Source organism: Mus musculus, chromosome 7, assembly GCF_000001635.26.
Source record: "Mus musculus strain C57BL/6J chromosome 7, GRCm38.p6 C57BL/6J".
Taxonomy (NCBI): domain Eukaryota; kingdom Metazoa; phylum Chordata; class Mammalia; order Rodentia; family Muridae; genus Mus; species Mus musculus.
This window is the reverse complement of record NC_000073.6, coordinates 67,092,303-67,110,281: the sequence shown is the minus strand read 5'-3', so window position 1 is coordinate 67,110,281 and position 17,979 is coordinate 67,092,303. Positions and strand designations below refer to the sequence as shown.

General features: G+C 44.4%; 1 protein-coding gene across 5 annotated transcripts in view; it reads right to left on the bottom strand.

Moving 5' to 3' along the window:
• The window catches only part of Adamts17 (a disintegrin-like and metallopeptidase (reprolysin type) with thrombospondin type 1 motif, 17), a 313,473-nt gene that overhangs the window by 42,890 nt on the left and 252,604 nt on the right, over positions 1–17,979 (bottom strand). Inside the window, exon 20 of one of the 5 annotated variants that reach the window (XM_006540843.4) lies at positions 959–1,933. The exons of the other annotated variants lie outside the window; for them this stretch is intronic. Coding sequence (XP_006540906.1) covers positions 1,804–1,933 — 130 coding nt within the window. The 3' untranslated portion in view covers positions 959–1,803. Of the gene's footprint in view, positions 1–958; positions 1,934–17,979 lie in introns of those variants that run through there. 5 annotated transcript variants of the gene reach the window in all.

The window sequence follows — 17,979 nt, the reverse complement described above, 5'->3', positions numbered from 1 at the left end:
AAAGTTTTCAGAATAACCAAGGACTGGGGTTTCCCACCAAGATTCCCAGAACAGATATCCCACGTCATCCTGTTATACCGAGTTTGTGATATATTTTCCCTCCTCCAGGTGTTGCAGGTTGGCAATTTTCATGGTTGGGAATGTGTGTGTGTGTGTGTGTGTGTGTGTGTGTGTGTGTGTGCACGTGCACATGCGTGCATGTTTGGGTGGTGAGCGTGCACACATACACCCTTGTGTGCGTGTACATACAGAAGCCAGAGGTCAGTGTCAATTCCTTGATTACTCTCCTTAATTTTTTGAGACAAGGTCTCTCTCTGAACTTGGGCCTTGCTGTTTGGGTTGGACTGGCTGGCTAATGTGATCCTAGAGTTGACCTATATGACCCCCTTCCCCAGATGCACCCCTCTCTGCATGTACAACTCTTACATGGGTGCTAGAGAGCCAAACTGAGATGTTTGTGCTTCCACAGCAAGTACTTTTCACTCTGGCCATCTCTCAACCTGTGGGATGACTAGAAAGCAGTTTACTTAGAGAATCTTACACAATAGTCTACTCTGTGGTACATGGCCTGGCCACACCGAGCGCAGGCAGCCATCGTGCATCCACAAAGGCCTGCTCATGTCTGGCTGTGATGATCTTTGTCCATGCCTTACCCTTGGCTCTTTTGCAAGACAGCTTTTAGCACAGAGCCTTGCGCTGGTAAAGAACCTTGAAAATGCTTTTCTTTCACATCGTTCTGAGCTCTGCATCAATCAGGAGACGTGAGAACTGACTGAAGCTCCCTAGAGCGCTCCTCGTACCGTTCTCTAGAGAGCTGTGGGCTATGATTCATTCAGTTTTAGGAATCTCTTTGGCCTTAGTTTTCCTTTAGTTTGTAGAAATTATAATGATAATTTATGCATACAGCAGAAAATCTGGAAGGCCCCTAAAACTATAAAGGGAAGGAACACAGAACACATATGAGCCGACTCTTTATCACACATATTTTCCATAACACCCAATGTCATGCATGCCATAAACAAAACATTTCATATTTTGTTCCACTATTGATAGTAGAAGCAATCCCCAGATGATTAGTGATTTTTTTCTAAATATTGACTTTTTAAGGCTTATGTAACACTCCTGTATATAATCAGAGCCATAAATTACCTAACCAGTATATATGGGTTGACTATTTGGAGAGTTTCCATTTTAACCTCCCATATTTTGGGTGATTTTCCGAAGGTGGAGCTAGAAGTCCCGAATCCAGAGTGATGAGCAGGGTAGCCAGGGAGGAACGTCCTGCCTGCATCTCTCCATGACACAGGGCTCACTGTACTCCAAGCTGGCCATGCTTCTCCTCAGCAGCCTGGATGGGCCTCAGAGGAGTCACACCCATTCTCTAGATGTCAAGACCTGAAGTACACAGAGTCTGCTGTCCTCCTCCTGCAACACACACGGCCTGTTAGCTGTTCTTCACATGGCACAGCAGCCAGCCCACTTGGCTTCTACCCACCTCTTTGCTGTGGACACACCCTGCTGGTCAATGCGTCCTGAGCATGTGGCTCCTACAAATCCGTGTCTGGGTGTAGCCTGACTGGCTTCACGCTCAGCGGACCTTTGCGTGTGCCAGCTGTGATGCTCTCTAGTCTTTTGTGGACTCCCAGGCAGGTGAGGAAGTGGCAACTCCCTCGACGTAACCTGTCCCTGAGAGGCAAGGTGGGCACCTTTCTTCCTGGATGCCAGAGCCCTGTGGCACACAGCATGGCCTCTGTTCTAGGATCTGGAACACAGCGTAAAACCCAGAAGGGCACAGCTGTACTCCTAGGGATGGAGCTGGCTTCCCTGCTTGCTCATCTTCCCACAAGCGAACTTCCACGAGGCGGAGAGGAGTCTCCTCACTTTAGGCCAGCAGCAGGCAGAACCTGGCACCTTGTAAGCACCCAATAAATCCCTGGGGGAGAGTAACAGTAATTGCATAGCAGGTTAAGTGCTCAGACTAAGGTCAGTGGACACCCCAAGGTCTCCTTTCTAAGAGCTAGTGCCAAATGTAGGAAATGGGGGTGCCATACCCCACATCTGTAACTGTATGTATAACACAATATAGATATGTTTAAAAAAATATATGTGTTTTTTTTTTTTTTTGCTTCTAACTCCTCATCCTCCTGTTTCTGTCTCCCAAGTACTGGGTAACAGCTGGAGGCATTCATCCAGCTTTACAATGCATTTATTTCAAGGTAGAGGGAATTTCGTACTTTTCAAAATTTATTTTATTAATTTCTAGATTTATTGTTTTGTGACTAATGTTTTAATATTTCTACTCTATGGAACCTACTGCGCTCTTTATGACCAACACCATAATTAGATTCTGTGATTCAAACAGCAGAAATGGAGGCACGTACTGACTACATTTTAGGTGTAGTATCTGACACAGGTAACATGCCGTTTGGCTATGTTGTTTAGGCCTTTTCTATCTTCCTCATTGCTGCTCTTAATCTATCTCAGTGAGAGTGCTGGGTCGATGTCTCCTGGAACCAATAAGATTCCATTGCCTTGCATCCTTGTGGTTTATAAATACTACAGCTTACTGCTGTAGTATTTGGACCACGAGTTCCATGACTACCATGTTCTGATTGTAAACCAAGGCTTCTCTCAGGCTAACTTCCCTTCTCTGGCACATTTAATGTGTTTTGGCTTGAAGTTTACTTTGTCTGAAGTCAATGTCGTGACCCCTTATAGTAGCCAGGGTTCTCTAGAGTCACAGAACTTATGGAATGTCTCTATATATTAAGAGAATTTATTGTAATGACTTGCAGTCTGTCGTCCAACTAACCCAGCAGCGGGCAGCTGTGAATGGGAAGTCCTAGAGTCTAGTAGTTTCTCAGTCCATGAGGCTAGTTGTTGAAGCTGGTCTTTTATATAAGCTGAATTCCTGAAGAAGTAGATGTGCTGGCAAGAAGGTGCAAGCAGTCATAGAAGACAGAGTCTTCCTTCTTCCATTGTCTTTATGTAGGTCTCCAGCAGAAGATGTGGCCCAGATTAAATGTGTGTACCATCATGCCTGGATTTGGGACATGCTTTGTCCCAGGCTGGCTTTGAACTCAGAGATCTGCTTGCCTCAATCTTCTGGGACTAAAAGTGTCTATTACCTTGCCTGGGCCTAAGTTTTTCATGGCCACTGTGGTCAAGATCCAGGTGGGTCAGAAGCCTGTGTCTTCCAACCCCTGGATCACAGGTGAGCCCTCCGTTTCTGGATTGTAGCTCCTTCCAGATGTAGTCAAGTTGACAACCAGGAATAGTTACCACACCCCTGCTTGCTGTTTCACTTATTGATATAAATTGTCTACAATTCCTTACCTTCTCTTAGTTTTATTTATGGCTTTAAATACACCTACATACCCAATTCCTTTTTTCTATTTTCCCATCATGCCTTTGTTCATCCTTTAGTTTTAGACTTTCTCAACCAGTTTCTTCTATGTGTGCTTTCGGTACACATCATAGGGATGAGTCTTAGTTTGTCAACTGATTTGAAATGATTTTTCTTTTAGTAGATGAGCTAAACTCATTCTAATATATGTGTCTTTAGCATTTAAATAGTTTTTTAAAATTACAGTTACTGTGCATATTTTATTATATTTCTGTTTCTATGCTTCTATTCCCTTGAAATTGTTTCAGTATGTAAATGTGGGGTTTTTTTTTGCCTGCCTGCCTTCCTTCCTTCCTTCTTCCTTCTTCCTTTTTCCTTCCTTCCCTTTTCTTTTTGTAACTGGTATTTTCTGCATGTATACCTGCATACCAGAAGAGGGCATCACACTCTACTATAGATGACTGTGAGCCACCATGTGGGTACTGGGAATTGAACTCAGGACCTCTGGAATAGCAGCCAGCGCTCTTAACCACTGAGCTACCTCTCCAGCCCTGTAGCTGGAATTTTCAATGATACATATAGGAAAGTACCCACATTGTAAGTGTAAAGTTTGATGAATTTTCAGAAGTCAAGACGTGTAACTACAGCTCAGATCAAGAAAATAGGTCACCAGAACCCCCGAAGGTGTCCTCAGTTTCACAGTTGCAGGTCTCCTCAACAGTTCTTACTTCTATCACCACAAATAGCTTGTTCTAGTTTTGAACTTTATTTAAACACAAATGTAGAGCAAGCATTCCTGTCATCCGTCCAAAGGTTCTTCCATTCAACAGTGCGTTTAGAGATGGATCCAAGGAGAGCCCCAGTCTGTTCATTACTATGCTACAACATCCTGTGTCACTTGACAGTGCCCATCATACTGTGGGTGACATTTGGGTTATTTAGGCGTTGGGACTCTCATGAGGGGCCTTGCTCCTTAACTTCTTGTGTGTGCTGCATAACCTGTTGCTGGATACACAGGGATGTAAGTTTGGGTTCATAAGCATTTGTATGTTTGGCTAAACAGATTTACATAAAGCCAATTTACATGCTCACTCACAGTGGAGAATCCCAGTAACATGGCATCTTTGCTAAAGTTTAGTGTCTGTCTTTTCTATCCTAACTAGTCTGGTGGTGTGAACTGAGAGTGTATCCTTGTAATACATACAACTGCAGGTAAAGGCCTCTGAGGAAGGAGAACAGGATGACGAACAGTCTAAGTGTTTAGACCAAGGCTAGTAGACTTCCATAGCTCCCCTTCTTCTGAGTTCAATGTGGGAAGTATACATATGTTTGTAAAATGGCATTTGTCTCCTCTTCTTTAATCCCTTCATTCTCCTCTCTTTTCTTCCATCTTTTGATTATATCATTTTATTTATATTAGAACATAAACCTTTTTGTTTTCAAGACAGGGTTTCTCTGTGTAACCCAGGGTATCCTGAAACTTGCTGTGTATACCAGGCTGGCCTCAAACTCACAGAGATCCTCCTACCTCTGCCTCCCAAGTGCTTGGATTAAAGGCATGTGCTGCCATTGCCCAGCAATCATAGAAACACAAAATTTAGCAATGACTTGACTCCACTTTTGCTTTAGACTTATCTCTAAAATCAATTGTATAAAGATGGCGACTCAGCCTGAGAGCAGTGTGTCATCTCTCCACACCAAGCATCCCAAAGTAGAAAGCAAACTATCATTAAAGGACAAATAACTGAGTTAATAAATAAAACATTGTTAGATTATAGTCCTGGCTATTTATAAAACTGCTCCTTAATATCTGAAGGGGCTTGGTTCCAGAGACAACCTTCCTTCCACATATCCAAGTGTCTGAATGTCTAAGTACTTGGTATAAGATGGAGATGGGGTCTGCCTAAAATCTATGTGTATTCTCCTGTGTGCTTTAATTTCTTGGTTAATTTAACCTACTTTAGTGTAAACAGTTTATGGAATAGGGAATAAATAGGGAAGAAAGACAATTAAAAACTTGATACAGGTTCACTCTCAATACATGCATCTACTATATGTCTACAGATATCACATGAATGAGATGCTCAGTGGACACAAGGCTCCAGTGGGGTTGGACACACAGTATTTCATTAACATGGAACCAGGATAGTTCTCAGCACATAGAAAACTCATGTCTCCCATTTTGGAACTTTGTAGATTTAATAATAATAAATTTTCAATTTACAGTTGGCTGAACTGGCTGAGTCAGAACCTGTGGCCAAAGCAGAGTAATGTACACTGTCTACAGATATCCTGATATCATGGTGGTCTCACTACAGAGTCCTGCTCTTAGAAGTCATGAGATAGGAGGCCCCTGATAAGCCGCAAAGACAGAGTCACAAAAGGAGCCTCTAGGGACCTCTTGGACATGGGTCAAGGAGACTTGGTTCTAGCCCCAAGGTGATGGACTGCTTCCCTGCTTCTTCTATAGCCACACGAAGAATCCACTGAGTGCTCTAAGGACCTTCCACTCACCTCAGCAACAGTGCCAGGCTTAAGTGATCCTGCTGACCACACCCACACTTGGGCATCCTTCCTCAGCCCCTTTTCCCATCGTGTTAGGGATCGGCAACATGCGCAGCACACATTCCTGGGACCTATGAACTACTCTTTTCGGGAGACTAAAGCACCATGCCTCAGGCTCCAGGCTCCTCTTCTCCAGCTATGATTTCTCAGAACTGACCAGCAGAGCCTCAGGCATGGCTTCTTTAATATTGTGAATTTGGATTCCATCCTGGGATAGGGTTTTGGACACTTCTAAAAAATAAATCACAGTGATAATAACAGAGATCCTAGAGGCACCAAATTTAGCAATTACTGCATGTCTGGAAATGGCCTGACTAATTTGTTTCTATTAATTCACACTTGCAACAACCCCATGAGGTAGACACGATGCCCATGCCCCATCTTACAGGGCTAGGGTGGTGACCTACCCCAGGCCCCAAACAGCAGCTGTGGAATTGGGATGTGGACTTGGCTGCCTGGGTCTTAGCTCTTTAACCATGGTGACAACTGCGCCTGCCTCCTGGGGCTATGAGATAGTTTCTTTCCCCCTCTCTCGGGTGAACCACTTTTCCTACATGCTTTCTTCTCCCTTTCTCGATTTTACCCTTGTTTTCAGTTTTGAAAGTAGCAGTAGTTTACAGCAGAAATTTTCATTCTGTTATATGTGTGTGTGTGTGTGTGTGTGTAAGAGCTTATTTATTCTTCCTGGTTTCATTATGTTAAGAACACCACCAACAACCTGCCTTTATAAAATTCTTCTAAGAACCCTTCTTGTGGGTTTCTGTTTGCTTGGCTAGGGTGATGGACTGTTTTCTACTTGCTAGGCTCTTGGATTCACCCGGAACCACCGTGAGAACCCTGCTCCCAAGGGTTTCCATTCCTGATTACAGAATCAGAATGGAATCTCTCAGAATTTTCCTTAAATGCTAAGTGACATGGATTGACCTTGATTTACATCTGTGGGGTCTGAATGAGCTCATCTCAGGCCCTCATGTGCTTTTCTTGAAGCACAGGGACCTAGACTTAACCTTGCTCCAAGCATCTTCTCTGACTTGCAAACTGAAGAATGACACAGCCACTCACTGCCTTTGCTGCTCTCTGTCGATGATATTCCTGCTGTGTTGGAATTAAAGTCAGAGAAATAGCTCTTTTGTGCACTTGAAGTTTGGGTAGAGAGTGCCCTGTCTAGAAGCAGCGACATCTGGCTGCCTCTGTTTCATTGACCCATCTCAGGCTCTACAACACATGCAGAACAAGGCTGAGAGCTTCCTGTCGGCTCTGGTTGACTTAGATGGGGAAGGGAGCCTGGCCGATTGTCCTCACCTTCAGGGGTGTGGGCTCTGGGCTTCTCAGCCCTCAGGAGATGAGATAACAGCTGGTTGCTTTTACCTCCCTCTTTCTACCACAGACTTATAGCATTTGTTTCCTGGTTCAAGGGTCAAGACCTAATTCATCAAATTTGATTATGAGCATCACCATCAAGATTTCTAAGAACTTTTGTCACCAGGTGTCAGATGAACTCCTACTAGCATCAGTAACTAGAACTGATACAGGAGAATTGGCTGGAGAGGCAGACTCCCTGTTCTCAGCCAGGAGACACTGCTGCATCAGGTAGCCCCAGAATGGGGCCTCCCTCAACATGTCAACAAAGAAGCTCCCCCTCTTTCTCCAGCAGGAGATTCTGAGGAGACAGAACAGCAGCTAACATGGAAATAGCCTCTGCTGCAAGACTGTACATTATCATGAAAATAGTCACCACTGCCACCAGTTTAGCCCACTGGGCAGGCACAGCAGCTGAAATGTCCTCCCTTCCTGATGTCAAGAGTCCAACTGGCCAGGCAGTGTCCTCTTCCCTAGAAGTAGATTAAGCATTAAGGAGGGGACCAAATCGCCCACACAGTGTGGCCTGAGAACATTCATTACCACCATTATGGTGTTAATTTCTGCTCTGACAGATGTGGGGAAATAACTTCCTTCTCTTTCCCCGGGCTGCTTTTGTCCCTGATGTTTAAATCTAAATCCTGGTTAGTGGGGAGAAGTGCTGGCAGGGGTCTCGCAACTCCCACCCACCCAGACCAAGTTCAAGCTCATTACTTGCACTGTCTACCGCTGTCTCAGCTCAGCCACTGACAAGCTAAATGCTCTTAGGTGTCTGGAAAACTATGTGCCAAGCTCTGCGCTCATAACCCAATCTTCATGTCTGAATGACATCTGACCCCTTTCAGAATCCCCCAGCCTCACCTCATTCTGCTGATAACACTATCTGAAGCTCGGGTTCCCTCATAAGGTTGGCAATGAACCACTTGGGCTTTTTCTGCTGTTTCAATTTACCCTGAAACACATATAAATTATATGGACTTGCTCTGACAAGAAGGGAAGTATTAGAAAATGCCAGGACTTGTCCCAATATTTTATTACCTGGAAAATACCAGCATGGCCTATTTAAGCTCTGTAGTCATAACTGTATTAAAAATATGTGCATGTGTGTGTGTGCATTCACATGTGTGTGCATGCATGTATGTTTGTGCATGCATGCGCACCATCTTAAGATATGATGAATAACCCATGAAATGCTGGCATTCAGCAGCTGGCTTGTGTTTATAATTAATATAGTCTTGTACAGCAATGATGGGCTTTGGCTTGCATTCATCAAGTGCTTATTTGGGATGAAGGAATTTATAGGCCTTACTTCACCTAATCTTCTCAAGACTTCTATGAGAGAGGATCAAATTTCATGGTTTTACAGATGGAGAGATTTGGGTTTGTGCCCAGGGGTTCGTGTATAGCTAGTGGCAAGGGGGGACCAGACACCACACTCTCTACAACCCGGAGGTGAGACTTCCCCATTCTTGCTAGTTAGGCTACTGAGCTTAGCCAGTGGAGTGCCTTGGTACCTCCCCACAATGGATTTACCCATCTTGGTTTGTTCCATGGTTTTAAACAGATCTATGTAAATCAAAAGTCAGGGCAAGGCATGGCCAGGTAAACATGGGACTTAGGTATTTCTAAGGAAGAGTAGGGCCAGCAGAAGGGCTCAGGATGATGTTATGATCCAGGTAGGCAGCAGACACTCACCAGAGGGCTAAGGTCCATGAAAAACTACACCAAGTGAACCTAATTGATTTAAGCAATCAAACGCAAACCAGGGTCCCGAACTAGCCTCTGATTTTGACCTCTTCATCAGTAGAGCATCGGTCAAGGTCAAACCACTGTGTCTTGGTATGTAAATTCTCCTGTAACTAGAATGAAATCTCCTTTCTGACTCAGGGGAGCTAACCCATGGAATTCTGCTGAGGGTGGGACACTTTCTTCTACCCGCCTTGAGCCACACACTTGGAAAAATAGCTTATGGAGGCACCCTGAACTCTGGAGCTGATGGCACCCAAAGGAAGCACATCCCAAGAGTTCCCTATTGGCAGAGCCCCTACTCTGTGCCCTCTTGGCACCATAAAGAGTGGCCCACAAACAGTAGCTGAGTGAACAAGACTTTGTGCAGGCCCTGCCCCTTGTTAGGGAAGACAAGAACTGCATCAGAAAAGGGGAATAAATGCTGTTGCCAATGGCTTTGGGAATGGCAAAGGCATCGTGTGTGGATGATGCTCAACCTGGGCAAGCTCATTATTCAGCCACAGACGATGTAGAGAAGATGTGAAAGGGAGGCTGTGCAACTTTTTTTTTTTTTTTGGTTTTTCGAGACAGGATTTCTTTGTGTAGCCCTGGCTGACATGGAACTCACTCTATAGATCATGCTGGCCTCAAACTCAGAAATCTGCCTGCCTCTGCCTCTCAAGTGCTGGGATTAAAGGCATGCTCCACCACCACCACCCAGCAGTCCTGGGCAATCTTATACACCACTCCTGTGGGATCTGAGACAGTGAGAGAAACCCTCCCAGCCTCTCCAAGCCCTAGGGCAGCTAACTATGAGTAGAGAAAGCAATGCATGTGGAGTTCAGAGGAGGGCTGCACCCCTGTCTTTCCTAGCAAGTGCCTGGGAAGCCAGAGTCTTACTGGAAACCTTCATCTTAGATATCGAAGGCTCTAAAGTTGTTTCTTCACTGATACAATTCCACTTAATACACACACACACACACACACACACACAGAGAGAGAGAGAGAGAGAGAGAGAGAGAGAGAGAGAGAGAAAGAGAGAAAGAGAGAGAGAGAGAACAAGACAGAAAATGAACTAACTCTAATGTTCATTATAAACTGTTTGTTAGAATATGGGCCACAGTCTGGGAGAGAGCACAGTAGCAACAGGTCTCACATGGGAGGTTTGATTGGTAGAGGCAGCCTCTGAGAGGGTGAGAGGAAGAAGAAGAGAAGAAGGCGGCTGTGGGTCAGGGTATGAGTCTTTTATCTGGGCTGTGATGCAAGTACATGCAAAGGAATGTGTGGCTGGTGCCATGGCAACAGATGCAGGTGTGGTGCTGTTGCCTAGAGATGACTTGTCTCATAGCTGGGTCCAGAGCTCGCTATAGAGAGCTTCAGGCTGTACACAGATGTACCTGATGCTAACACTATTGGTGTTCTACTTATGTGCTAATCATCTTCCCATACTATGATAAAATACCTAAGACAAGTCAACTTATATGGAGAAATGGCTTGCTTGGCTCATGGTCTCAGTCAAAGTTCAGTTGGCTACACTGGCTTTGGGCCAGTTGTGAGGCAGTACATCATTACAGTAGCACAAGGCAATGGAGAGTGCTCATAGGTGGGCAGGAAGCTAGGAGAGACGGAAAGGAGCAAGTCCCCACTATTCCCTTTAAGGGCCTAGCACAAAAAAACCTAACTAATTCCACCAGACTCTGCCTCCAAAAACCCCAACTCTCCATCTTTCACTAGCACCATGGCTGGGGACCAAGTCTTTATGACATGGACCTTTGGGGGATTAAGGATTTAAACCAGAATGGTTTAGTTTTACAACTTTGAACCTGTAGCTGTGTTTTAACTTCCAGAGAAGGGCGCCATCACAGCCTTCCCCTCACTCTGCTGCCTTCTCTTGACCTTCCTTGGCATTGTTTCTTAATTCATAATAGGCCATTGGGAAGTATGTAAGAGTCACGGAACAAGGGCTTGGTGTGAGGTCGTCCTTGCCACCGCTTAGAGCTTGAGGAAGTTACTCTATAACTAAGTTTCCTGAAGTCTTCATTTATACAATGCGGTGGATGTGTTTTTGACCTTCTAGAGGGTTGTGGGGTTTGCCATGACGATTTATGGGATCATCTAAATCACGCAGCAGACAGCTCAGCCATCCTCTCCCTTCTCTCTTTACTCTCTACCCATAGGGACAGACCTGTCCTCCAGTGCCCCTTGTATATCTGCCAACTTCCCCTACATTTATCTTATAAAAATAATCCATAATAAAAAATTGTGTATATGCGCACACACACATGTGCTAGCACGTGTAGCCCAGATGTCAACCTCAGGCACTTGTCCCAGCATCTACCAATTTTGCTAGGCTGGTTGACCTGCAAGCCCCCGAAATCTACCTGTCTCTGCTTTCTTAGTACTGGGATCATAAGCACACTCTACTTTGCCCAGCTTTCTTCTAAAACTGTGCGTTTTGGGAATGGAACTCCGGTATTATGTTTGTGAGACAGGTACATCTGTGTATGAGCTATTTCCTGAAAAAAAAAATCCAAGTTTTCAGCATTTTCTACTTTTACAGAAAATTCATTTTCAAGAAATTTGTTGAAAAAAAGTTTCTCTGGGACTTATGGGAACAAACTTAGTTCTTACTGGGGAAGTAGAAAGTACCAAGAGAACAGGGTTCAGTTAGCAGCTGACACATACATAGGACTCGCGTTCTCTTCAGCCAACATACCCTGCTGAGTTACACACAAGGATCCAGACCTCAAGCCAGTACAGTTTGGGAGTTGAAATAACCGTGGTAAGGTCTGGGTTTGCTAACAGGTTGTACCACACCCAGTCACCAAGAGTTTGGAAAAGAAACTCTCATGCTCTGAGAATCATACAGCTGCCGATGTCGGCAGCTCCTATCCAAGACTAACATTCCGGGCGGGCTGCCTTTCTTACCCAGGCACAGGAATTTTCCAGTACAGTAGCCCACTCTGCTAACAATCTAGATCTAGCTCTTGATCTAGCTGGATCTAGTCAGATCATATCTTGACTTTTGGTGTGACCACGATGCCTGAGAGATTTACATTTGGCCTATCTGTTCTTGTCTATCCATCACTGTCTTCCTTCTAGTGAGGACTTCTTGGTTTTCCTTGGGAATACACGCTGGCTGGCAGGAGAGTGTGTGAATTGCACTAGGCCGTCAGACCTAGGGGGACTTAAGAGTGGAAATCTGCAGAAGAACACCTGTGTGCAGAAGAACACCTGTGTGCAAAACACCTGTGTGCAGAAGCACACCTGTGTGCAGAAGAACACCTGCAGGGCCCAAGCAGTGTACCTATAGCTACTTGCCCAGACACCTCCTTTATCAAATCTGCTTTAAGAATTTCTTCTGCACACAGGTATTCTTCTGCAGATTTCCACTCTAAGCCCTCCTAGGTCTGATGACTAGTGAGCCATCTAGTGTGGGTGCTGGGAACCAAACTTGTATTTGCATGAGCAGTGAGCCCCCTTAACCCGAGCCACCTTTCTAGCTCCTCATCTCTATATTCTTTTTTCTGCTCTTTCAGATCTGTTATCTTGGATCACAGTCCAGGTCCTTCCTCCTACTTTGCCAAAGGCCCAACCTACTGTCAGACTGGTCAGTTGACCTGCCTGCCTTTCCTCGCTGTAGCTACTGGATCAGAGCTGTTGGTCAGGTCAGGAGTTACATAGACAGCCATATTGGCTTTCTGGATGGCCACCATCCCTCCCATTAGAAACAATGTCAACTCAATGGGAGGAAGCAGTTGGCTCAGTCCTCAGTCTGCTTTTCTGGTGAAGGCGGAAGCCACACTGAACCTGAGCTGCACTGAGCCTCCTGCAGGCCCCTACAGCTAAACTGCTGAGAGCATCCTTCTCTGAAGAAGGATAGGAAAATAGTCTCTAAGATCAATGCTTTGGGAAGCAGGGCGATTCCACATTCTGATAGCAGCTGACAGCATAGAGTAGTATATCAAAAGGCCATCAGCATGAGATCATCCCAGTTATGGATATTGCTGGCAAGGGTCCAGGCTTTTCCTTATGCAATTTTTTTTTCAGGTTCTGGCTATTTTCACAGATATAATGAGGTATTTGGGGGATGATGGCTAAGACCAATTCTCTCTCTCTCTCTCTCTCTCTCTCTCTCTCTCTCTCACACACACACACACACACACACACACACACACACATACCTTATATGCAAAGTACACATAGCCTGGATTAAATTTATGTGACATTTTTAGTGTATCAGTTTCCTACTTGTAATATCATGTTGGAGCTCAAAAATGTTGCATATTTTTAAAGCATTTTGGGTTTTGGATTTCAGATGAAGAATATTCACAAACAAGCAGTCTGTGAAATCTGATTTGTAAACCCCTTCCCTTGATAAGCTAGAATGAATACTTGGGGGAAAGGCCACAATGGCCACACCTTGAGCTAACTTCTTACCTGTTCTTGCCCCTCTCCTGTGTGTCCAACACTGCATGTTACACTCACATGCAACCTCTATGAGAAGAGAGCCACATACCCTCATTCCTGCCCAGGAGAAAGTTACAAGGCCCTACTCTCTTCCCTACCAGGGCAATGTCCTTGGGTACACACTGCAGACAACTTTTATTCTATAAGCCTTTAAAAATGAACATGTAGACACAAAGCTGAAAGGAAGCCTTTTCAATAAACAAACAAACAAACAAACAAACTGATGAGTCTCTTGGTCAATTTTGCTATCTCTGGGACCTGAGAATAACTTCACATTTCACAAGGAAACCCTAAATACTTAGAAAGCCCTCAAGAGGGCTGGAACATAGCTCAGTTGGGAAGGTATTTCTTCATTAGCACGAGTACCCTATTTTAAAATCCATAACTTATTAAAAATGCCAGGTATAGAGGGACTCTAGCATTTCCAGCCTGGAGAGAGGTTGACAGAAGGATCCTGTAGCCTGCTGGCCAGTCGAGCCTAGTTAATCAGCTTCAGGTCCCTTCAAAGATGGTGCCTGAGAATGCTCTCTGGCTTCTCTATGCACGAGCGCGCGCGCGCGCGCGCACACACACACACACACACACACACACACACACACACACTTGTGCACAGTACATATAAGCATGTACACCTACACATATCTGTATCCACAAACATGCACAGATAAACAGACACAAATGCAATGAGAACAGGGCACTCAAGGCACCGAGAAGCTGAGTGTTCAAAAGTGCAGTCACTTTGAACAAAGGACAGACGTGCAGGCCTAGAGCATCCTTTGAGATCGTCAGAAATAGCCCAGGTTCCAGCTTTTACTAGATCCCCTTTGAAGCTTTATGGACCCAGCCTGGGTGGTGTCTTTCCAAAAGGCTCTAGTGTTTTCTTATGGAGCAATAGATATAAAATATAACTATGAGGGAAGTGCTTGGTTATTTAAAAAAATATGAGTGTTGGAATATTTCCAGAGTACGTGCATTACTTAGGAAAGAATTACCCTGTTTTTGTCTAAAGAGATCTTGGCCGCAGCTTTGGTTAGGACTTGTTTTAATTGTCTCACCCATGCACAGAATCTGCCCATTCTTAGCCCAATTTTTCTGTTTCAGGTTTAGGGGAAGAGATGCCAGGCACGAGAAGAAAAGGAGATATGGTTCCTTTTTAGGGTAGAAGAGGAGGGACTGCAAGACCAGGAAGTAGCCCGAGCCATGCCAAGCCTGGAGAAATGCTGGGAGCCACCAGGACAGCCAGGGCATGAGTGTGATTCTGCGACAAAATAATACCATGATAAGTGCTCCCACAGCTTTGGGTAACTGGACACTTGGTTCCTAGTTGATGGTGCTGGGGAAGTTTAGGGGGTGTGTGGCCTTGCTAGGGGAAACAAGCCACTGCAGGCAGGCTTTGAAAGTTTAACCCTCAAGTCACTTCTGGCTTAGCCTCCCAGCTTTGTGCATGGAGTTTGTTTCTACCACTATTTCTGCTGCCTGCTTGCCAGTGCTGTTCCATCATTATGGACTATAGTCTGCAACTATAAGCCAAAATTAAACTCTTTCTTAACTTGCTTTCTTGGTAATTAATTAATTAATTTTTTATCACAGCAACAGAAAAGTAACTAATTCAAGCCCTCTCTTGTCTTGTCTAATACTAAACACTGCAAGGTAGGTAGGGTACAGAGTGTATTAAGATGGGGTTCTCAACCACTGGGTTGTGACCCCAAATGACCCATTCTCAGGGTTCGAATATCAGCTATTTTGCATATCAGATAGTTACATTACAATTTATAACAGCAGCAGAATTACAGTTATGAAGTTGCCATGAAAATGATTTCATGGCTGGGGAGGAAGGTTGGGAACCACAGTAAAAAGACTTCAATAGAAGAGCCGAAACTCTGGAACTGTTAGAGGGAAACACTTCAGGATACCAGCACAGACAATATCAACCTTGTAACATAGTAACAGACAGTATGTACACTGAACTCTGGAACTGTTAGAGGGAAACACTTCAGGATACCAGCACAGACAATATCAACCTTGTAACATAGTAACAGACAGTATGTACTCTGAAAGGAAGTAACCAAGTCAATGAAGACACGCCCACCAAATGATGCTATTTTCTATATGTTACATCAGATAAAGCTTCTCTCGGAACCCAGAGCAGATCGAGTCAGCTAGGTTGGGAATCCAATGGGCTTCAGCGTCTCCTAACCTCAGCACAGGGTTGCAGGTATGACACTGGGTCTGGTTTTCACATAGGTGTTAAGGATCAAATTCGGGGCTCCATGCTTAAGTAGCAACCACTTTATAGACCAGATCATCCCTCCAGTATCAGGGAAAGATTTTCCTGTAATGGAACATGGTGATGGCTGGCTTCTGAGAATGGGTTTTGCCTTCCCAGCCAGTGCCTGTGGCAGTGATGGTTTCTGGGGCACACACCTTGCAAGCAAGCTCTTCCTGAAGAAGGATGTGGAAGGGATGAGGAGACACCAGGAGGCTGCTGAACAAAATGTATAGTATGGTTTAAGATCTCCCCAAATGCACATTTATCATCGCAGGCTCTTGGGGTTTTACTATGGCTACTGTGACCTCAGAAGCTACATACCAGTCACACTAAGATCTTGGTCTATCCTAGGTCTCATTGGGGCATGGGCTGGAATGGGCTAAATGTCCCCACATCAGTGAAGGTCATGTAAATTGCTACTCTGAGTATATGTGGGCCATGAGGTCTTTACCTTATCTAGACATTTGTGTAGCCTTCATGTGGGTTATCTGTTAATTTATTATTTGTGGTCCTCAGGTTTTACAGATGTAAAATTTTCTCCCATTCCTTGGTTATCTTTTCACTTTCTTGATGATCTCTTTGGAAATAAATACAAAACAAAAATCTTAAAATCTTGATGACCTTTCACCTTTTTGTTGTCACTTGTTCTTGTTTAAAAAGAGACTTATTTATATGTCTTATGTTTAACATGTGCACCTGTGTGCCAGAAGCCAGGATCAGATCCCATTAAAGATGGTAGTGAGCCATCACATGGTTGCTGGGAATTGAACTCAAGACCTCTGGAAGAGCAGCCAGTGCTCTTAACCATTGAGCCATCTCTCCAGTCCATACTGTTTGGATCTTTGGTGTCTTATTAGCAAATCTATGTCAGGAAAATTCATGCCTGTAGTATTTTCTGAATTTTATGTGTTTAGATTGTTGGAGCTCTGGTGCCTTGTGAGCAAGAATGTATGTATGATGTCACTCTTGCTCGTGGATATCCAGTTGTACTAGAAACACCAGAACCCTGGGTGAAAAATCAACAGAGAGTAAATGCAAGGGTTTGTTTCTTGACTCTCAATCTTTGGTTGCTCCTTACGTCTACTCTAGTGATGGTGTCACATGGGGTTTCTTTCACCCTAAGTTTTGAAAGCAGGAGGCATCAAACTTCCAGGTTCATTATTCTCTTTGAAGACTGTATCGGCTGTTCTGAGCCCTTTTCAATTCCATAAGAATTTTAGGATCAGTTTGCTGCTCATTTGTGCAATGAAGACAGATGGAATTTTGACAGGGATTATACCAGGAAGCAATTTGTAGAGTTTTGAATACTCCAATTCATGGAAAGAGGATATCCTTTCAATCGCTAAGGTTTGCTAGTTTTCAGGTTATGAGTTTTGAAATTATTATTATTACTATTATTATTATTTTGATTTTTGATTTTCCAAGACAGGGTTTCTCTGTGTAGCCCTGGCTGTCCTGGAACTCACTCTGTAGACCAGGCTGGCCTTGAACTCAGAAATCCACCTGCCTCTGCCTCCAAGTGCTGGGATTAAAGGTGTGCGCCACCACGCCCGGCTTGAAATTATTTTTCAGTGTTTCATTCTTTTTGGTGTTTTGGCATGCTAGTCACATTCTTGCCATAGTGGTGCAGTACAGAAGCAAGTCAAGTTGGGGGGGGGGGGGAGACATTTATTTGGGCTCATAGTTTGGAGGGTATAGTCCTCTATGATAGGAATGCATGCAGCTGGAGTGGTGTGGCCTGTAGTGGCAGGAGCTTGTGGTATGGTTTATTCACATCTGTTAGATCTGGCAACAGGACACTCTAGCCAGAAGTAGACACAGCCTTTAAGATCTGCTCCCAGAAACTCACTTTTGCTATCTAGGTCATAGACTCCACAGCTTCAGAACCTGCCCAAGACAGTGTCACCAGCTGGGGACCAAGTGCTTAAATAAGTAAGCTCGCGATGGATAAATTTTAGTCGATCCCTGATGTCTGGTAACTAGAACCAGTATCTTAATTTCATTCTCAGTGTGTTCATTTGTAATACACAGAAATCTAACCGATCTTGCTCATCCGTCTCTTACCCTGCAACTCCCTGAGATTAATTCAGTCAGTCTCCTTAGTAGATTCTTCAGGAATTTCCAAATACAAGAAGATCATGTGCACCTGGAGTCCTGCCTCTTCTCTCTCAACAGGAATCCCTTTATTACATTTCCTTGGTAGAAGGCCTGGCAAGGCTCCCACATACAATGTTACACACAG